Source organism: Cricetulus griseus, assembly GCF_003668045.3.
Source record: "Cricetulus griseus strain 17A/GY chromosome 1 unlocalized genomic scaffold, alternate assembly CriGri-PICRH-1.0 chr1_1, whole genome shotgun sequence".
Lineage (NCBI taxonomy): Eukaryota > Metazoa > Chordata > Mammalia > Rodentia > Cricetidae > Cricetulus > Cricetulus griseus.
Genome location: NW_023276807.1, coordinates 167,020,837 through 167,044,240, shown reverse-complemented (window position 1 = coordinate 167,044,240; position 23,404 = coordinate 167,020,837). Strand labels below are relative to the sequence as shown.

At 38.0% G+C, this 23,404-nt stretch overlaps 1 protein-coding gene across 7 annotated transcripts in view; it reads left to right on the top strand.

Moving 5' to 3' along the window:
* Positions 1-23,404, top strand: part of Cfap20dc (CFAP20 domain containing) — a 289,810-nt gene that overhangs the window by 83,199 nt on the left and 183,207 nt on the right. For all 7 annotated transcript variants that reach the window (XR_004772275.1, XM_035452377.1, XM_035452376.1 and 4 more), the window contains one exon: positions 15,027-15,141. Coding sequence is in view for 6 of the 7 variants with exons in the window: in XM_035452377.1 (XP_035308268.1) it covers positions 15,027-15,141 (115 nt within the window). In the remaining variant the exon portion in view is untranslated. The remainder of the gene's footprint in view (positions 1-15,026; positions 15,142-23,404) is intronic.

The following is a 23,404-nucleotide window of genomic DNA, read 5'->3' as shown; positions in this document are numbered from 1 at the left end:
AGCAAAAAAGACTTAAAAAACCAGAACTGTGATGAATGGATGGTGGAGGCACTCACACAAAGTAAAAGGTTGAGAAATCTTGTTATAAGAACACATCACAGGTGTTTCCCTCCATTTCCTGGATGTCCTGGAATTCACTGTGTAGACCAGGGAGACCTTAAAGTCACAGAGATCTGCCTGCCTCTGCCTCCCTCCCAGATGCTGCAATTAAAGGCATGCACTTCTGTGTCCTGCTTGAACTCACACTTAAATTTCTCCCAGAATATTGTAAAAGTAGTTTGAAAATCCAATTTAGAGAAAAGAGAAAACAAGAAATTCTTCAGAAATCAATCATGAAGATGCTAAAGATGCTGTTTTATTTTTCAGCCACAGAGTAAGCTTTCTATCTCACTGAACAGTTGGTTAAAAGAGCAGTGCATTTTGCACAGTATAACTCATGTAAACATTGTAGCTTTGTGTGGAGAGCTCATGAATTGACTGTATAACTGCACAACTTAATTTATCTCCACAGTTCAAACTTACTTCAGACCAATAGAATCCTGCTAAGCTAGCAAGTTTTCTTTTTATATTGTCTAACCTAATTGGAAAATGGGTTTGTGTTGATGTTTACACCCTAATCCAAATTAAAAGAAAAACCTTCTAATTTCACCTTTTATTTTCTAAAGAATTATAAGATAAAATAACATTAAAATGGCACTGATGGGTTACTATTAATACAATATGTAACATCCAAAGCAGTCAGTAACCCTACAGTAAGACAAGTTTTGAAAATTTTCTGTAGATTCTCTACAGGTCATCTTCTGGCCTCTGGGACACATAAATTTTACTGCATGGCCTTCCAGTTTGTATATTATTGCACTGAACTGTCACCCGTAGCATCCATAAGAATGATATTGACAAAATGTCCAGTCGTATTGAACTAAGTACTCAATAAGCCACTGTAAGTAAATTGTTGTGTTCCTAGCTCGAAGGCTAGTCTATTGATTCCCCACATGGCTTTGGCCCTGGTGGAAGAGCCCTCCTTTAGTTGTCTCCTGGGATCCACAAAGTCTTTTTAAAGTCTCAGATAGCAAAGAATTTTTTTAAAACATTGGATGTTAATGTCTTATATATTTTTAGTGAATTTTATTTGAAATGAATAGTTAAGCATTAATCAATGTTTTGGTCTTAGGGGCTTAAAGCATTCCAATTCATATTATATTGTATAATAATATATGTATACATTTAATAATAAAAGTTGCAATCACTTTCCGAAAATCAGGTATTAACATTTTTGTAAACAGCTCCAGAGATTACTTTATGTGTATATTACATACTCAACACACTTCCTTTTATCCACAAGTAGAATCCTAACATTCATACTGTCTGGGAGTTGGTTTAGTGAAGACAAGTATGTGTTTTACCTCACCTGTCTTGAGAATCTTTCATGTTAACACAGCAACCTGTCTCAATCTTTTTAATACCTGCTGTATGTTGCAGGAGTATGGTGTGGAGCTCATTTAGATCTGCATGGTAGACCACTGTGCTTTCCCTCTATTTGAAGTTAGTGTCACAGTGAACATTCCTATACTTGTCTGTTTGTATACTTGTGAAATGGCATCCAGTTAAAGAGGGGTGAGATTATCATGTAAAAATAGAACAGGAGAATGTAGACATTGTCTAAGGACTCACAGTCATCCTCACTTACGGTAATATATTCAGGAAAGTAGAGATAAAAAAAGAGGTATCTGAACAGTAACTATTCCAGGTGGTTAAGGACATTTGACAAATTCCCCCTTGTTGGATACTGTCATAGTTCCACTTTTGGGAAACAGAATTTTCAAGTTTTCAAAACTCCTGATAATTGGAAATCCTTAATAATCAGAGTTTGTGCAGTTATATGGGCGATTAGGAATATAGCTGGTTTGCGGTTTGTTAAAAAAAAAATGTACCTTTATCACCAAATACCTTTTTTATCATACATTTTTAAACAGTGAACTTTTAAGGTGCATGGTACTATTCATTTAGACAGAATAGTCAATTAAATGGAACAGGCAATGAATGTCCTGTTTCTACATATGGACAAAAGGTTGAAAGGCTGGAAGGTTACTTTCAAAAATAAAGGCAAAGTTCAGTGGCAAAACATGTTTGGAAGGTAAGAGAGTATGTGGTGTAAATGTCTGTAATTTGAACTCTCTTATGTTAAGTATAGTTTTTTGTTTTTGTTTTTGTGTTTATTTGTTTTTGCAAGACAGAGTTTCTTTATGTAACTACTGTGGCTGTCCTGGAACACACTCTGTAAATCAGGCCAGCCTTGAATTCACAGAGATCAGAGATCCACCTGTCTCTGCCTGCTGAGAGCTGGGATTAAAGGAGTATACCACCAATGCCTGGCTAGAGATGGTTATTTTTTAAGTGATCAAATTACACCCAACTCTACCTTCTCTAAGGCAGGTAAATATTTTTTGAAAACAAGTGTTTTTGTAGAAAGAAGAAAAGTCACTTAACTAAATCTGACAAATAAATAATGTCCTAGGTTTATCACACCTTTCACATTCTGTATTGTGTTTATGTTCACTTGTAAGGCACAATGAATGCCAATCACTAGTCCCAGTGTGTGTTAGAAAACAGTTTCTAGGACATTTGCTTTAATGCAGAACACATGAAACCTACAGCCTTAGTTTCCTAGTACTATGCTAATAAGTTACCACAAACAGGATGGGTTAAAATATTAGCAACATCTGTTTCTGAAGATAAAAGCCCAGAACAAAAGATCTAGGGATGGCCAGTTTCCTCTGAATGTCCTGGATAATATAATTTAAAATCTCGATTTATCAAGACCTTGTGTAGTATATAAGTCAATGGTATACAAAATCTATTCTGTTTTCTCACCCCTCCTTTGTGCTATTATTATTATTGTACTAATTACATCCTTATGTGTTATAATCCTAAACAGAGGTTTATAATTACCATTTTATGCTCTTCATTTTTTCCTTTATAAAAAATGTTTTTTGTTTGTTTGTTTTTCAGTTTTGAAACAGGGTTCATTGTGTGACCCAGGCTGGCCTGGTAGTTACTGTAGAGCCCAGGTTATGCTTAAACTCATTATCTTCCTGTCTCATCCTTGTTAAGGACTGGAGTTACACAGTCATGTAACCACCACACCCAGCTGCTTATGTTTAAAGAAAGACTATGGAGGGAGAGAGTTATAGCAAATACATTTGTACTTCCTTTTGTGTTTGACTGTTTTCTTGCATGTCTTAGCTAGTTTTCTCTTCTCCTCATCTGGATATGAATTACTGTGTACTACCCTTTCACTTAAGCCTGAAGGACTACTGTGTTGCTTATTCTTGATACAATCACAAACCTATCAAACAACCTAAGGAAAGAAGGTCTTCTTTGGGCTTACAGTTTGAGCATAGTCTCCACAGCAGAGGAGCACAAGGAAGCAGCTGGTCACAATGTCAGGAAGCAGAGAATGCTGAAGCCTGCTACTCAGTTCCCATTCCCCTTTTTATTCAGTGTGGGCTCCCAGCTGGTGGAATGGTGCTGGTCATATTTAGGGTGAGTCTTCCCACTTCAGTTAACCTAATCTAGAAACTCCTCACAAATATGGTTGCGTATCCCACTGGTCTCTGAGACCATGCTTGTTTTCTTCATGATATTGAAGTTAGATAAACCATTTTGGTAGAAAGAACAAAAGCTGTGACCACCTCAATACAGATGGGTGAAATGAGATGAAGCCCAATATATATTCATGATAAAGACTCTACAAATTAGGGTAAGATAAGATCTAGGACTTTATATTATACTTGATAGTGACAAAACAAATACTTTCCACTGTGGCTAATTTTGCCTGTCAACTTGGCATACTTGGGAAGAAGAATGTCACTTGAAGAATTGCCTCCATTAGATTGCCCTATAGGTATGTCTGTGGAGCCTTTACTTATTGCAATGATGTAGGAGGATCCAGTCCATGTGAACCTGGGCTGTATAAGAAAGGTAGCTGAACAGAAACTGGGAAGCAAACCAGTAAGAAACATTGCTCCATTGTTTGTCCTTCAAGCTCCTGCCTTAAATTCTTGCCTTAGCTTCCCCTGATGATGGAAACAAACAAAGATAAGAAGAATTAAGGGCTACATTGTGTTTCAATAAAGCATACAAAGCAGAACTGTTTCTCTTTTCTATGAAGGACAGAGTGCTCAGTGAATTTAAAATTCAGTAGAAGGTATCCAGAGAAACTTAACGAAATAAAAGCCCTGGTGATAACTGCATAGAATTGGAATGATTGGATAAAGATGGAATCATTTTGTACTGGCCTTTAAACTTCAATCCATAGCTGTATTACTACAGACCTAAACATGATGCCATGTATTTGAAGATGTTATCTTACAATCTTACTATTTCCTTATACATAGGCCTAAAATGTATATTCAACATTAGTAATTTTTAGATCATAATAAGGAAAAATCAAAGTGATAAAAACCATTTTGGCTTCAAGAACAAATAATTTTGATAAATGAATTCAGTCTCCAGAAGCCTGACATCAGTTCTGCAAATTCATTCTAACCTGAAGTGAGCATTTCCCAATGGCTGTTCTTGATTGTACCTCGAGAAGAAAAATACAAAGATAACTGAGTAGATAGGGATATCTGCCCTCTTGGAAGGAAGGTGCTACCATTTACTCAAATTCTTACTGAGCTTGCCAGTGTGAAAAAAAATTGCCAATCAAAGATGATGATATAAAAATGAACTGAAGATTGAGTTGAAAAGTAATTTCTATTTTCAAGTGGTTTGTAAATCTAGATGTTAAATTTAGAATGAAAGTCATTAATGACCAAGGCTGGGAGAGCAACATACCTGCTGATCAATGTAATATTATTATACATTAGGTTGATTTTCCTGTCAACTCCCCCCTTTATTTTTTATCTTACTGCTAACCCTAACTTTGAGTGTTTGCTTGAGGGTAAAGTAGTGTTTTACCTTACATATATTCCTAATGCATTCTTTAGGTACAAGAGGAGTAATGCCACTGTTTCTTCTTGCTCTTTTTGGCTAGGTCATAGGGAGGTTTTAGTGGTGAAAATCAAGCCTGTATTGCAAGTAAGGAGCTGCTTTACAAGCAGTCTTCCTTACAGCAATTAAATTGCCCCCAAAAAAGCACAGTGGCATAATGAAGCTTTGAAGTAGTCATACATAGGCATTTATATTCTTTCTCTCATGAATGACTAATTTTAATTTTTTTTAAAGTAGCAACTCAGCTTGCTTTGAGAACCATTTAAGCTTAGCACATGATTTTGTTTTCCTCCAAAACCAACAGCTCTTGATTATGAATTGAGGAAAGTTTGCATATTGAGTTTTGCAGACAGTAGATATGCTCCTGTTACATTTAGTCCATAGGTGGGCACATGATCTTTTGGAGTTTCTCCCCAGTGTCAGAGCCACAGTGGCTAGATCTAAGTGATCTGCTTTGTGTGACATGAACCCTAACTTCTGTGAGGGTGGCGCCCATGCTGGTGCCTATTGTCTGTTTCCTGTTGAGTCTCACAGCCCAGTGAGTTGCCTCTTTTGATACTTTTATTGGGTACATGGAAAGATCTACTGTGGCAGAGAAACAACTCTTTTGCCCTTTCATACAATTCTATCTGGAATATTCTTTCCCACAGAGGTAGGTAGGTGTGTGTGTGATGGGGGAAGTACTTCTGTGTATGTTTATCTTATTGATTGTTAAATAAAATGCTGCTTGGCCAATAACTAGGATTCTCATCTGTTAGCTCAGTCTTAATTATCATAAACATATATATTTTATAAGACTTATCGGATGCCTTGTTGGCGTCCTCCCTTGCCGGTGGATCATATCCTGCCGCTGGAGCAAGAGCAGAGGGGAAAAGAGGGATGCTTTCGATTCCTCCTTCTTTAAATCTGAGTCTCCTTGCTATGTCACTTCCTGCCTGGGTCATCATTTATCTACTACATTTCCCAGAATCCTCTTTGACTCATAGCCCTGCCTAACTTGGCGTTTCATTGGCCAAACAGTATTTTATTTAACAATCAATAAGATTGTACACAGAAGTACTTCCCCCATCGTGTGTGTGTGTGTGTGTGTGTGTGTGTGTGTGTGTGTGTGTGTGTGTGTGTGTGTGTGTGTGTGAGATTCCTGCCTGCTCTTCATTACACTTTGTCCAATGTATTCCATCTTCTGGGAAAGGCCTGACCTAACCGACTGCTCAAACACTATGCTTTCCCCTTATGCCATTCTGTTGCCTTCTTTATTTTCTCATAGCACTTGTGCGGTGATGACACACTATATTATTTCTTTTATTTCTTACTATTTTCCCTGGTAGAGCACGTGCTTTATAAGGATATAGGCATTGTGTTACTCATTGCTAGCCTCCTTATTTACTCTGTGTTTGGCACTGAGGAAGTGCTGAACCTCTGAACCATCTTTTTAAAAATCATCATAACCAGATGTAGCACTCAGGGACATACAGGAGGCAGCCTCTAGTGAACATCTACACTATTTTTTTAACCCATAAATTTATCACAGCATGATAAAAGATGCCATGGCTTAAAATCCATAGGGTTCACACTTTTCATCACAGAGGATGGGTCACTGATAGAGGACTTTGTAGATGTGAAAATCACTTGAAGTAATAACCGATAGACAAGCAACTGAGTGAAGGTTAGACCTTGGTAAGTTTCTTTTGTGTCAGGCCACTCCAATCATTCTTCACATATTCTCTAATGCAGTTAGATTTTGACAACTGTCTACATTTTACAAGTGAAGAAATTAAAGCGTGGAGATTAAATGAATTTTCCACTGTTGTCCAAATAATACATGGTAAAGCCAGTATTTGAACACAGAAAATCTTCCTTCAAAATGATTAAATAAGAATGCCATATTTCTGTGTGTATATTTTGTGTGGGCAAATGAGTGCATGTATGTAGATTATAGAGATTGATGGTGGGTGTCTTCCTCAATCATTTTCACCTTCTCTTTTGAGATAGAACCCCTGCCCCAAACCCAGTGCTTACCAGTTGTCCATACTGGCAGGCCAGCAAGCGCCAGGGATCTGCTGATGTATGCCCTTCCCCATGTGCAAAATTCTAGACATACAACTACCTGCTATGGATCCAAACTCATGCCCTTTTGTTTGCCCAGCAAGCACATTAGTGACTAAGCCATCTTCCTATCCCCCAGTCTGACATATTTCTGCTACAATTAGTTGATAGTAAGTAGTCTAAACTCATAACTGAAAACTAACTTGTACTTTTCAAAACTTTAACCAACTTAAACCTGGGTCAATGACAGAGGTTTTCCCCCCAAATTAAAGAAGCCTACCCTCATATGCCAGAACACTGGGAACTTGACAAATGGCTGAGCCCTTCAGGACAGATATCTCTGTGGAGGTTAAAGTAAGTGCTTTCTCTAAACTCTATACTAATGCTAAATTCTATAACCCCTTTAAATGCAATTCAAACAGGAGTGTCAATTGGTAAAAGTCAAACACATGGAACTACATGTTACTCACTTACAGAAATACAATATTTCCATCTTTGGAAATATTGGCCTATAAAAGGGAGGGAAGTCACCAATGGAGGTTGAAAGGGAAATGAAAAAAATAGTATTAGAAGTTAAAAAAAAAAAAACCACTGTAAGTCAAAGAGAAATGGGATTGTTTTTAATCTGGGATGGCATTGAAAATGACATGGCATTTCAAAACAAATTCTAATTGATGATCATAATTTCAGCTGGCAAAACAGAATGAAGGGAATTTCTCAGAAAAGTACAGATGCAAACTATGAAAATAATAGCATTAATATGTTAATATGCAATAAACATGCTGCTGTTGTAGTCATTGCAGTCCCTCCAGTGTCTCTACCATGTCATTTTGTTTGGACACTCCTCTGCTAAGCAGCTGCAGGAGTGGTGAATAGTTTGGTGCAAGCTTGCCCTTGCTGGATACAGTTGGATGCTAAGATCCCCAGAGTGGCCCCTTCAACTTTGGAGGCTGGAAATATGTGGCTGTCTGTTGTATCTTGTTTTCCTTCAAGTAGTGCATTCTGTAGGCATTATGAAGGTGTCTTCAAGGCTATGGTGGAACAATGGTGGCATTGATAATCCTTCCTTGTATCCAGAGGCCCTGATAGAACAGTGTTAGTCAGGATGGGTTAAAGGAAGTCCACAAATACCCAGATAAAGATTTAGCAGGTATTTATTTGGGAAGCACTCACACAGTGATGGCAAATAACCACCACTAGAGCCATCTCTCAACCCTCCGTAGCTGAAGCTGGCCTACCAGAAATTGCTGGCACTTCAGCACCTGCTGTGAAAGCAGGTTGCTTTCTTTCCTTTCTCTCTAACAAAAATACATTCAGTTTGGGTTTGGAATTGTCAAATCGACATATAAATAGTTTCACCTTTTCCTCTTGACTTACCTCTTTGGGCTTTAAAATTCCTGGCAGTGACACATGCTAGCTGTGAGACCTTGATTGGGTCTTTGAGGCTGTCAGTACAGTGGTTAGCAGTGAACCCTGAATCTTGTTTCGTAGAACTATTAGGTGGAGTAAATGAGCAGCCTTGTGGAAATGGGAGGCAGGTGTGGCACATGATAGGGATTTTAGATGTTTCACTTCCAGCCCCATTCTTTCCCATTTACAACTGTAACTGCTAAAGATTCTCACACCCATGTAATACTGGAACAAAATAAAATCAAACTGTAAGGAGTAGAAAAGCAAAACCAGAACTTCTTTATACACTAATGACATGATTATGTAGCAAACCCCAAGGATAAGCAGAACAGTGACTGAATGAATGAAGCAATGTCTAGTAACAAGGTTTGCATACCAAATCAATTGATCTCTCTATACCAGCAGCAAATAACCACAAATTAGATTACAAGTATCACTTCCAACTATGCAGGAAGTAAAGTTCCAAGTACCTAGAAATGGTTTTTAAAAGATGTGCACAATTTATAAAATGCAAACAAAAAACAGTATGAGAAAACTTAGACAAGCTCTAAGTGATGCAGATGTATTTCTTGCGACTAGATTGAGAAACTCCATATTATTTTTCCAAAGTGACCTTTAGATTCATTTTAATGTAGCCAATAAACTTACTTTTAAATATAACTAGATCTTCAACTGTATAGAAAAGGAAAGACTAAACAAGCCTTAAGCAAAAACCAGACTTGCTATTAATCTGCAGTAATCAAAATAGTATGATATTGATATAAGAAAAAGAACAAATAAACACTAAAAAAAATGTTGATCAAGGAGTCGTCAAAAGATAGATCCACACACATGCTTTTGTAATGTCATTTGAATGTAGCATTTTCTCCACGGTTTACTGTATTGGTAGCATGACCGCCCTATACCCCCCTGTAGTTGTCCCGACCCTCGGGACAGCGACCTAGAGCAAGAAGTCCAGGGAGGGGAATGGGGACAAGAGATTCGAGAGAATGACCACAAGACAGGATTCTGATCAAGTGGCAAATTTTATTTTTTCCAGGGTAGCTTATATAGTCAGTAGTATGGGTAAAGGAGAGGTGGAGAAAAGGCCAAGAGCCAGGTGTTAGTTTAAGCAGGATGTTAGAAAACTATAGAAAGAGGATGATGGCAGGGTGAAAAGTTCATGGGTGGTGGGGAGAGTTACCTAGGTGAATGGTGGGAAGAAGGAAGGTTGCTTGGGTAAGTGGTGGGATGCGGGAGGTTTGCTTAGGTAGGTGGGCTTGTGATTGGAACAAAGGATTGATGTCTGGGTCATGTTGTTTCTTCTGAGTGCTCATGCTTCTAGAAGCCATTTATAATCAAAAGACAGTTCTATAACTATGTGGCTTGCCAAGTTTGGCCTAAAGGTTCATGCCACGCTGTATGGCTCCCAACACCCTCCACTAAAGTTTTGGGAGACAATGTGGTCTTGTGTGAAGAGCTTAGGTCATTTCAGGTGTTGCCTTCAAATGAATTAAGTAGATTTCTCAGGACCTTGAATTTTTGCAAGTGTGAGTTGTTCAGAGAGTGACTTCAATTCCTAAATTGTTTTCTGGCTTCCTCTTTCAAAATGTGATTTTCCTCCTATATCCACTCCTGATATTATGATGTCATCCACCATCTACCATGGGGCTCTTAGCAGAGCTGAGCTGATACAGATATCATGCCTTTGAACCCCCATAATTATTTAAGCTATTAAGCCTCATTTAAAGTAAAGTTACATAACCTTGTTTTAAAATAAAGTTATCCAGCTTCAAGTTTTTCATTATAGTGGTAGAAAATAAAGTAGAGCAATATGGTCAATTGATTTTTCAGTGAAGGACTGTGGAATTTCCATGAGGAAAGAGTTGAAGAAATGGTAGTGGGACAACTGAAAACAAGAAGAAAGAAAATTACTCTGCGCCAGTGCATATGACACACAGAAACTAATTTGGGAAGGTTCATAGAATAATCATGCACAAGATTCTGGGTTAATCCCCAGCACATATCTATAAGCATTCCAGCACCATGTATATTTACAAATCATTTTGCATATAATTAAGAGCTTCATTAATTATATAAAAGCAGAGTGGAGCTAGGGAGAGAGTTTAGCTGGTAAGTGCTTGCCATGTAAACATAAGGACCTGAATTTGATTCCCATCACCCACAGGAAAAGCTAGGTGTGGTGGTGTACACTTGTAATACCCATGCTGGTGAAGCAGACACAAGTCTATCAGTGAGACTTTGTTAATCAGCCAGCATGTTGTAATTAATGAGTACTGCATCCCAGTGAGAGATCCCATCTCATAAACCAAGGTAGACAGTTGAGGAACAACACCCAATGTTGACCTCTGACATCTACATGCATGCACACATGTGTACTTACACACTCAAGAACACATACACACTTGAGTGCAAGCAAACATGCAAGTGTAAAAATGTTCAATATCAGTCACAGGGGAATGCAAATAAAATCATAATAACTATTTCCTGCCCATTGAGGTTGGCTGAAATTTTAACTTCTCATAACCTCAAAAACATGTGAAAATGTAGAAACACTGAAGTAGCTTTGAAGACATGTCTCTGTTAGGTGCTTAGTGACCCAACAATCTCATTGCTAGTTATTTACTAAGAATGAAAGAACATGTCCACCACAAGGCACCACAGGTGTATCCACTGGAAGGCAATTGTAGGCTTGTCTACACAAGTTTGATTTATTATAAATCAAAACCAGAACCTGTCCAAATACTCATCTGTAGGATAATAGATAAACTGTCTGGTTCCTATGCAGAATTGAGCAATTTTAAAGACCTACTGATATCTGGTCAATGTGAATGAATCTTAAAATCTTCATATTAAGTGAAAGATTCAAACACAAGACTGGGTTCTGCACAGTTCATCCTGTAAGAAGTGAACAGCACATGGAAATTATCTAAGATGATATAAATGGGAAGCATAACTACCCAAGACTGAGAATTGTGTAACAGGGAACAAGAGAGAACTTTCTAGGGTAATGTCTGTGATTTTATTGTAGTGGCAATTAAATTAATTCGTAAGTTACCAGAATACACTAAAATTTGTATTTCAATTATATAAATATTACCCTAGTAAGGAAATAAGACAGACCAGAGAACTGGCTCAGTGGTTAAGACTACTAGTTGCACTGACAGAGAATACTTCAGTGGCCTCTAATTACAGCCACAGATGATAAGGTGCCCTCTTTTGGCCTCTGTGGTCACTACACTTGTCCCTAGCTGCAGGACATCAACCTGGGGCAAGAGAGTCAGAGATAGGGAATGGGGACAAGAGATGCAGAAAGAACAACCACAAGACAGGATTCTGATCAAGTGGCAAACTTTATTTTTCTTAGGCTAGCTTATATATAGTCAGTAGAACAGGATATTGGGAGGGATAGAATGGGTTGTTTGTGCACCAGGTGTTAGTGTAGACAGGATATTAGGAAGCCACAAAGAGGATGTTTGGCAGGGTAAAGAGTTCATGAGTAAGAGGTCCAGGAAGGGTTGCCTAGGTGACTGAGCCTGTGGGTAGAGGACTGGGTCAAGTTGTTTCTTTTCTTGAGCTGAGGTTCTAAGGAGCTGCTATGTAAAGGTTAACTACGTGGCAGGCCAAGAATGGCCTAGGATCTCATGTCAAGCCCTGAGATCTTTGGCTCCCAACATACACTCATGTGTACACACTCAACCCACAAAGACACTCGTACAAATAAAAATAATGTCAATAAAACATAGACAAGATACCATAACTATTTTGATAACAATCCATAATAAAGGGTAGAGTGTAGTAGGCTCTATGATAGCTCTCTGCTTTGAACAATAAGGTTACAAACTTCTTACCTTGGCATAATGGCCTTGTGAGCGATTGGTCTTTGCCTATGCCTTCTACCTCCTACCCCTGCCTTCCTCTCAGGTCCATACCATACTGTTGCTACTGTCTGAAGTAGGTAAATTCTTGATACCCTATTTAGTATCTTGCTTTTCTTCATTATATTTTTATAACTGTCACTTCTTTTTTCTCTTTATACTTTTTTACTATCAAAGAAGGTTCAAGAGACTGGGAACTTTGTCTTTCTCACCTTTGCGTCACTGATGTATTCTCCGCACATTACCTGGCTCAGTATTTATTGAATGTGTCAGTAAATACATGAATACTCCTGTCATCCTATGTGCCAGTGCAGTGATGGGACTAGAATATTGCTCTTTGGACTGCAGTCCTTAATGATTTAGACAGTTTCATTATTTCTTCACTGCAAGTAAAGCAGACCTTTAAACTGGGTCACTGAAGAAGTTTTGGTTAACACAGCCCCTCTTTTTGCTGCTTCTCCTTTGCAGTCTTTGTACTCTCCATCTCTTTCCTAAGCACAGTTTATCAGAGATGGCACTTAATATATCCTTGATGATAACATTTGATCTACTCAACATCCTCAATCCTCGTATCTGCTCTCTTCCTATTGCTGACAGAATGGCCCAAGTGGACAACTTGAGGGAGGCTCTTTAATTTATGACTTTAGAAGGTCCTTCTACATTGACAGTGAAGATGTGACAGAGATGCCTAGTTTACCTCTCCATGGGCCAGGAAGTAGAGACTGCTGTATTTCCACTAGACTCCACCTTTGTCTGTTTGCTTCAGCCTGGCTCCAGCCCACATTCAGAGCAAGTCCTTCCCTCTCAGTTGAGCATGTCTAGAAATGTTCTTACACCCATATGCCTCAGGATACTCGGCGATCCTCTAGTAGACACTGAGGTTGATCTTAAATGTCTACACACCATGAGAAAGGTGTTTATGCCTACCTACCAGGTGGAGCTTTTGTTTTTAAAACACATGTGTTGCTGTACTAATACAAGATGTAACATTCACAAAACCAACATTGAAAAGGATAAGATGGAAGTTTTATTGTATTTATTTTAGTACTTCATGTCAGTTGTATACAACTGAAGTGAAGGAGAGACCACATTTAACATTGATGTGTGAAGTGAAGGAGAGACCACATTTAACATTGATTTGAAAGACCACACCAGTGTTAATGCAATTGAATTTTAACTTTCATTTTAATTGTAATTGATGATAGCTTGGAAACTTTTCTTCATTTTTATTTAAGTTAAATGATGCTATCATTTAGTGAAAGTGGGATGACTTTTTTTTGGTCTGAAGTGTACTCTGAAATCATCGCATGTTATTTTTAAAGCTAGCTATTTCACCACAAGATATAGAGACTATTTTACAGGTAGTAATGAGATTATAGGTATTTTGTAGTTAGTAATGAGATTAGAAAAGTGAGGAATAAGAAGTATAGAAGAACTCTAGAGTTAACTATATTGGGCTTTTTGTTTATCTGTTTTTGTTGTTTTGTTTTGTTTGAGACAGGGGCTCATTATGTAGATCTGCCCAGGTTGGACTCTATGTAGATAAGGTTAGCATCAAAATCACATCCATCCATCTGCCTCTACCTCCCAAGTGCTGGGATTAAAGTTGTGCCCCACCATGCCTGGCAAAAAGTGCTATGTTGATTTTTTAAAACTAATTACACCATAAGTATTAATAATAATTATTTAAATGAAATGTCTCCTTGAGGAATTAATTATTATTGCAGAGTGGGCATATAATACATTTATAGAGAACTTACTACCATAGGGAAGCCATTTATTTTCAGATAAAAAGAAAGGTTTTAAAGATCGGTAAGAAGTGTATTTTTTAGTATAAATTTATTTCATGAAATATTTAGAACATGCACTATAACTCTTTAATTTGTTCTTATTTAAGATTGTTAATCAACTTTTTTAAAGCTATCTTTTCTTACTAAAAAAAAAAAGAAAGGTTTTAAGAAAGCATCAACCTGGCAGCACAGCAGCCCTAGACAGTGTGTGGATTTAATTTGGTGCGTTACCTTTGAGACATAAAGGAAGCAGAACATAAAAATGAGCCTCTCTCAGTTTGAAGCAAACCTAATCTTTGTGATCAGGGCTGTGGTCTAAATCTATTAAAGATGTTCAGATTTGGTGTCCTTGGCATCACTGTGGGGTGACCTGAATAGTGAGCAATAAACTCATGTATTAAAATTCAAGTTGGAAGATATGTGCTTAGGAAGTGAAACCGACAGTTAGTGCTTCTGTCTGTCTCTACAAAGACTCAGAACCTATGGAAAATGACAGGTGCACTTTTAGGAAGAGAAACCCATAATGTTTTCCTATTTAGTAGGTGACAGTATGTCCCAAGGTAACACAAGCTTAAAGAGCTGGAACAAGCATGGTTACTAAAGGCTAGCAGTTTCTTGGTTCATACAAATTGAATTTTTTCATAGGCTGGAGGACTGTGGAAATCTAGTGTAGAGTGATGAAATAAATTAGCATATTAAGTGAATTTATACATTCAGGCCTGTGAGCACTTTGAATTTAAGAAAGAAATTTTATTACTGCTTGAGAGAAAATGACAACTCTTCAATTCTGTGTTCAAACTCCATGTTGGAAGGGGCTTATTTGATAAATTATATCATTTTGATGATTATCCAAAGAAATGTATTTTAAATTCATGGAAATCTTTCTTCTTTCCGGCCTTTTTTTCAGAATTACTGATTTAGGAAACATCAAAAGAAGATTGTATTTATCAACAGTCCATAAGGAACTGTCCTCAACCCCTCTTCATGCAAAAATCCCACTCTTCATGATCAAGCGGAAAATTGTAAGTATCACATGCACGTTGCCTAAAATAGGATTAAATTTAATTCCTAACACATTCATTTTGGGTCTTCTCTGTATAGAAGGCCTTTTGTTAGGTACCGTGATTCTATTAAAAGTGATTAAAAAGCATGCCTTTCCTCCCTGCCCCTTGACATCTGCTAGGTAAAAGAGTATTATTTAAATACAATGTCACCAAAGCTGTGAAAGAAGCACACTAGAGAGAGCTACCACCAGCTCTGTAAAAGGGAAAGACTATATTTGTTGGCCAGCTGCAGGCTTCATGCAGGGCATAGCAGTGGGTGGACTTGGAAAGCATGTAAACGGGGAAACATAAGTGACCCATCGCCCCAAGCAAAGAGACTACATGGGCAGAAGTTTGGAGGCCGCAAGTGGTGCATCTCTCAGGAACACAGGCTAGTCATCACCATTGCCAACTTAAAACAGCACAGCACAGCAGCCTGGCACAGCAGAGGACTTCACCTCCTGGTGACTTCAGACGGGTCTGCTTGGCTGTCTAGTCGCTCTCAAGCTTTGGTCAGTTGAGTTTTATTTTAATGGTACCACTTTCAGTACCATATTTATGTATCACCTGTTCTAGAATATGATTGATTCTTTAAATTGACCCACTTTTGTTTTACTTCAATTTATTTTAAAAGAAAGCTTCATATAAGTTGTATAAACACAAAAGTTAATACAATCTTCCAAAATAAAACATAAATAGGACTGGGAAGGTGGCTCAGTGTATAAAGTGCTCACTACTAAACATGGGGGTTGGAGTTTAAATCCCAGAACCCAGATTAAAGCTAAGCAGGTGCAGCACCACTTGGAATCCCAACTCTCAGGAGGCAGAAGCAGAGGGTGGGAGTCCTAGGGCCAGCTGACTTGTCAGAATTTCTGGGCTCTGCGTTCAGCAAGTGACCCTGCTTGATAAAGTAAGGAGCAATCAAAAAAGATGACCAGTGTCAACTTCAGGGCTCCACACACATGCACATGCATGTGCATGAAATGCTGTGATGGAAAAGACGAAGGAATTAAAGCTGGGGAAGGCTGGGATGAAGGTAAGTGATGCAGAGCTTGCTTAGCATGCATCAGACTGAGTTTCATCCCTGTCACCAAAGAACACATGAAAAAGTCTTTTGGACGTAAAAAGGAAAACAGTTCTGTGGTTTGAGGAAATTGTTTTGGTAGTAGAGTCTACAACCATTTGAATGGGTAGAAAGTGAAAGTTGTGTGAGCATCTGCTATAATTTGGGCTAGAATTCATATAGACTGGGTGGTAGTAATAGAAGAATGGATGTGAAGCAACTTGAGATTCATGTATCTAAATGATAAGAAACACATGTCCACAGAGTACAGCCACATATGTGGTGCCCTCTGTAAGAGTAAAAACAAGAACTAGGATTGAGATGCTTGCTGAGTTTTTAAATGTGTGTATGTATGTGAGGGTATGTGTGTGTATTTGTATATAATTTAAACATATGTGTAATGCAAATGCTTTATACAGCTTAAAGATATGTCATTCCTGAGTATTTAAAGCTAAATGGACTCAATAGGATAGGTATGTATTTTATACATGCATATAATATTTATATATATTAATAATATATTGTACATAATACATAAATTTAAATATTTGCATATAAACATAATATTAATAGTATATATGGGAATTAAATAATTTTAGAAGGGATATAGTAGTTTGGAAGTGGAGAGTTTAGTGATGCAGATGCAGTTCTCATGTATGAAATTCTCAAAAATTAGTAAAACTAATAGTAATAACATTGCTAGCCTGAAAATTCTTTTGTTCATTTTCCTCATCTATAAAATGCAGGTAATGTGAAGCATATCAAGCTTATATATACCACAAAGTTGTTGGGATTACATGTTTTAATAATGAAGCTTTTTAGAAGACTGCCTGGTAGTACAATAAACCCTGGATAAGGATCATAACTGTGATTTGCACTTTAAATGCTAAAGTGGGATTGGTACACTTTAGCCCATAGGATTGGTCCTCTGTGAAAACTGCTCATCATTGTCATTGGCTTTCCCACCCCTATTGCTTCTGGGCTCAGCCCATCACTCCCCTGTTTACTTGCCTGTCTTTTCCATCAGACTATTAGCATGTCCTATTGAGCTTTTAACCCTAGTTTCTGTCAGTACATGGTATACAGTAAGTACTCAGATATTTTCTGAACAAATGGGCAAGTCTTAATGTACCTCCTGATAAAATAATAAGGGTTTTGTAGACAACTTATATAAGCTTTGTAATATTCTTGGTGGTTTCACAAGTATCTAGGAGTATTCAAACAAATGCTAAAAACTGGCTCTCACTTCCCTCATTCTCCTCCCAACTCACAATGATGAAGCAGAAGGTTGATACACTCTCTTCCCAATGAGTGTCTATTAAGCTAAAGTTGAGTGGTGTTTAAGGACAGTTTCTATCCCAAGCAGTAGTGATGCTAAGCATACTCCATTCATCCAGGCCACCATCCTGAAGCCCTGTTGTCCTCCATCATTGTGATATCTGCCCTAGTTTTCTGGTTTTGGTGAGGAGGGGCCAAGTTCACTTTTTTTTCCTGACCATTATCATCTTAATGGTAAGCCTCAACAGAACATTCTAAAAGCACTTCAGCTAACACTTAAGAGTTGAAATATCTCATACAAAATTCCTGACCTGTGACCTCTGGAGACACCTCAGATTTCCTGATCTGAGACTCTTAGTTGATAAGGTGTACAAATGCCCTAAGACACTTCTGCTTCACTCAGCTATCTGCCTGGGACTTCTAGGGATCCTGGTTCATAGTAGAATTGCTAAATTGTTCACTTTCCCTATGTTCTGTAGCTAAATCCTTTCCATACCAACAAGCAATAAAATTAAATTCTTATGGCCAAACCAATCTGAATATTTATATATAGGCCACTTTCTGTTTCAATTACCTTTAAATGTTAACCTTCCAAATTTATTTTCCATAGTATTCTTCATTATAAAGATTCATTTTAACCTTTAAGTTACAGCAATTTATGTTTTTAACTTGAGTTTTCAATCACAAGAACAATTTTAAAAATTAATAACCATCACATTAAGCACTGGAAGTAACCACTTAGTGAGAACTCATTGGAATCCATTTCATTTCTTCTTTACTACATACAACTTTTGTTAGTTGCAGATAGCGTAAGATGCAAATCAATGTCTTGCTACCATAATGTGCTATAATGTGTAATAAATTTAATTCTATTTGAATGGGAAGCTAATTATCAGCTGTTGTTCAGAATGAATCACTAGAGATAGAGCAGAACAATGTGATAAATGACTATGCCAAATCTTTTAGCAATCTTCTCAACTCAGACACCTAGTGTTTCTCATTTAAATGGAGAAATCATTCCTTAGGTGGTGGGAGATGTCCTGTGTGTATGCTGTTAATATATGTTTCTCTTATTGGTTGAGGAATAATAAAACACTGATTGTCCAGTAGCCAGGCAGGAAGTATAGGTGGGTCTACCAGACAAAGAGAATTCTGGGGAAAGGACACAGAGAGGAGCCGCCAGAGAGATACCATGTAGATACCAGGAAGATAGGACACACCTGGCATTCTCTGGTAAGATAAGGCCATATAGCAATACATAGATTAATAGTTATGGGTTAATAATTAAGAGAGAGCTAGTCAGTAAGAAGCCTGAGCCATGGGCCAAACAGTTTATAATTAATATAAGACTCTGTGTTTATTTGGGGCTAAACGGCTGTGGGACCAGGTAGGGCTAGATTTCTGTTTAAATTAGAAATAAAAGAATAAGGCGCAAGATGAGACACAAGATAAGACATATTAGACATGTTAGACATATTAAGCAGTTTATTATAGGCCCGGCAGAGTAGGGAGACTAAGAAAGAAGAAAAACAGGGTTAATGGCTGACTGCCATGGCCGGTCGCCATAGAGAGGTAGAGAGAGCATAGGTGGGAGAAGAGAAGAGAAGAGCAGAGAGAAGAGTAGAGAGAGCATAAATGGGCAGGGGTCTGTCTTTTAAAGGGACCCTTTGCACCTGCATGCAGACTTAGTTCCCATGGAACCCTGGGCTGACCCAGGTACTGCCTGAGCAGATTATGACAGGTAACGGAGGCAGGCCAGCATAATGCCTGAACCTTTCAGGTAGGCCAGAAGCCCCGTCTACCATAGAGCATAGGATTACCAGCCTACAATCACCACATCCAGAGAATCTAGGAAACAAAGAGAACCCTAAGAAAGACATACATGGTCCCCTGGAGAAGGGGAAAGGGACAAGATCTCCTGAGCAAATTGGGAGCACAGGGGGTTGGGGAAAGAGAGTTAGGAGAAAGAGAAGGGGAGAAGAGGAGGAGAGGAAAGGAGAAGACATGAGGGATCAGGAAGATTGAACCTTCATGCAATAGCTGATGGAAACAGTAGCAGAAACCCACAGCTAAGCACTGAGTTGAATTCCAGGAATCCAGTTGTAGTGAGGGAGGACTGATGAGCAAAGGGGTCAAGATCATGTTGGGGAATCCCACATAAACTGCTGACTTGAACAAGGGGGATCTCATGGACCTCAGACTGACAGCTTGGGAACCAACGTAGGACAGAACCAGGCCCCCTGCGTGTGGGTGTCAGTTAGGAGGCCTGGTCAGTCTAAGGGGCCCCTGGTGATGGAACAGCATTTATACCTAATGTAGTAATGGACATTGGGAGCCCATTCCCCATACAGGGATACTTGCTCAGCCTAGATACACAGGAAAAGGCCTACGCCCTGCTCCAAATGATGTGACAGACTTTGATGATTCCCCATGGAAGGCCTCATCCTTTCTATGGAACAGAAGACGGATGGGATGGGGGTCTGTGGAGGGCAGGAGAGAATGGGAAGGAGAGGGAACTGGGATTGATATATAAAATAAGATTGTTTCTAATTTAAAGAAAAAAAGAAAAAAAAACCCTTCTACACTTAGAACTAATATCTTCTTTAACTTAACTCTATTGGCTTCCTGTATAGATCTTAATTCCAGCTAGAGGTCTAGTATATTGCACCTAAAACTTCTCAAGAATGCTCTTCCCCATTTTCCTCAACTATCATGCTTGCCATTGAGCCAATGGTTGTGAAATTCAGGTCTTTTTTAAAACAATGTTTATTTTCCCTAGTATTACTCTATGAATCAGGAATAAAAGAGTCAGGCTTACTCAGATACAAGGTTATCTAGGATACATACATCAACTAGTCTCTTAAAATCTTCATAACCTAGTATCCACTATAATATTTATGGCATTTATTTAAGGATTTATAACTGGTTTCATCTCATATACATGAATGTCAATTTTTAACCATCCATTTTTCTCTCTACTTCCTGTCAGGCTTAACAGGTACTGCCTTTACTTGAGGAAGGGAGAGCTATCCTCTGTTGACCTTGAATACTTAAGTAAGCACCACTGGCCCAAAAGTGGTTTGGGAACAGACAAGTCAGTTTTGAGGCCAGCCTGTTTCTATAGCATATACACAGAGATGCTTTGGGGAATGAAGTGTGGGCCTTGGGGCTTTGTTACAGGCATTCAGATATTGGTTCTGTTGCCTTTTTGACTGCAGACCCTTAGACCAAGTCAGTTAATTTCTCAGCACTTCAGTTTTCTTGTCAGTTAAACAGAGTCAGTTGTGAAACTAAGTAGAGTCATTTGAATTGAAGGAGTTTTGTCTTAGAGTAACGCCAAGCTCATAGTAAATGTTCACTTAGGTTAAAAAAAATATACTGCTACTTTGCTGTTTTTTCTAGACATGAAATACATGCTCATGCTATTGTAAATGAATGTCTGAATGGAAGTTTGTTTTAATTAACAAATGTTTATTAAATTACTAAATGTGTGTGAATCCAAAAGTGAATGACATATGATCTTTCACTAGTATAATACTGCACAATTACTAATACAATAGGCTAAAAAACACTGCTATTGAAAGTAAATAAGAAACATGGCTATTCCAACTGGAAATAACAGATATATTAGTTAAACTGGAAATGGCTGCAAATAATTTATTTGCCTGTAAAAACAAGATTTGAGTCTTTAAAAAAGTCCAGAGTTCATTTCTTACTGAATTCGGATCACGATATACAGTTCTCAGCTCCTTCTCCAAGACCATGTCTATCTGCACGACACCATGTCCTGCCATGATGATAATTGACTAAACCTCTCAAACTGTAAGCCAGCCAATTAAATGTTTTCCTTTGTAAGAGTCACCATGGTCATGGTGTCACAGGAATAGAAACCTAAGTAAGACATAAGTTGGTACCAAGGACTGGGCTATTGCTTTGATAGGCATGACCATACTTTTGTGGGTTAGAAAAGCAGTTCAGTGCTTTAAGTGTTGCTTAATGGGCCATACTAGTAAGAGCATGGAAGACACTGGTATAGAATATGATTTGGTGAATTGTGGGGGGTTGGCTCAGAGTTTACAGAGGAGAAGAATTTTAGTATGTGGCCTAGAGATCATTCTTGTGATATTTTGGTGAAGAATGTGGCTGCTTTTTGCACGTGTCCAAAGAATCTACCTGAGGCTAAAGTGAAGAGTTTTGAAAATATTCTTTTGCAGAAGGAATCTCAAAAAAGCCCATTATAGACTCTGTTCTATGGTTATTAGTGTTAATGCTGATGAGGAGCAAGCTGAATAAGGAAAAATACAAAATGTACAATTTGAGGAGAAAGCATCACCCAGGAAGTAGAATGGAACTAAGTCCTGTGTTCAAGGAGATAAACAGATTAAGAAATGAAATAAAGGCAGTGGAGTCCTCAGGTCAAAAGTCCTACCTAGCTATTTTTCCAACTTGCGAAAGGAATTAAAGAAAAGCTTAGATCCGGGTGGGGTGGTACATGCCTTTAATCCCAACAATGGTAAGGAAGAAGCAGGTGAATTTCTGAGTTTGAAGCCAGTCTGCTCTACAGAACAATTTCCAGAATAGCCATGCTTAGGTAGTGAAGATTACCAGTGAAAATAGAAAGCTGGTGAAGATGTAATTGAAATATCTTTTAGTTCAAGGCCAGCCTGGTCTATGGAGCAATTTCCAGGGCAGCCAAGCTTAGGTAGTGAAGGTAATATGATAAACAGAAAGTCAGTGAAAATGTAATTGAATAAGGGGACCATTCCAAGCCAACAATCAGCAAAATCTGGCAGCTTCAGCAATGTGTTTCTGGCTTTAGAATCCAGTGACTAAGGAAAACAGCTGACTCCAGGCATGTGTCAGGGGTCCCTGAATGGAGGCCTAGAGAGGACATTGCATGAAGCTGTGAAGGTGAAGCCCGGATTCCTTGGAGATTGCAAGATGTTGGAAATGCCATTGCTGTGGGATACCTGCCAATGGGAGCTGCTAATGCAGTGGAACCCACCTAAGAGAGAGAAATGTGTTGCAGTCAACAAAGCTGAAAGGAGTTTGAGATCTGAAGAGTGTTTTGATATCAGACATGGAGATAAAGAGTTTGAAGTTTGATCAGTGGTTTTTTAGTCTTGTTTAGGTCTAGTATTTCCTCACAGTTCTCCCTTTCCTATGGTTTAGAATAGTGATATATATCCTTGCCATTATATGTTAGAAGTTTGTGATCTGTTTTTTTAATTTTGATTTAATAGGGGATTATAGTTAAAGGATTGCATGATTCTCAGAAGAAACTTTGAACTTTAGACTTTTAAAACATTGCTGAGACAGTGATAGACTATGGGAACTTTTGTTTTGTTTTTTTGTTTTTTTTATTTTTTTCCATTCATTTATTTAGCTCATAAATAAAGTCATGCACAATTATGATGCACAATACAGTATGTGTTCACAATGGCATGGCTAAATTAAGCCAATTAACATGTTATATCACACATATTCATCATTTTTGTTTTGAGAACACTTAAAGTATACTATCTCACAAATTTGAAAATATAGCATATTGTTATCAACCATAATTATCATGCTCTCAGTATACCTCAAGACTTCACAGAGTCCATGCCTCTTGTTCAACTGCAGTTTTATATCCTTAAACCAATCGTTTCCCCATTGTTAAAAAAACCACATTGAAGACTAATAGCCACAGTTCTGCTCTCTGTTCCCATAAGTTCATCATTTATAGGTTACACATAAAATTGAAATTGTGTGACATTTGTCTTCCAGTGTGTCACTTATTTTATTTTATTTTTTGGCAAGGATATAACTTTACTACTTACTAAAGATGAAATCAAATTTGCATGCACAGGTGAGCACTCACTGAAACACCTTGAATTCATCACATATTTGAGTTTCAAT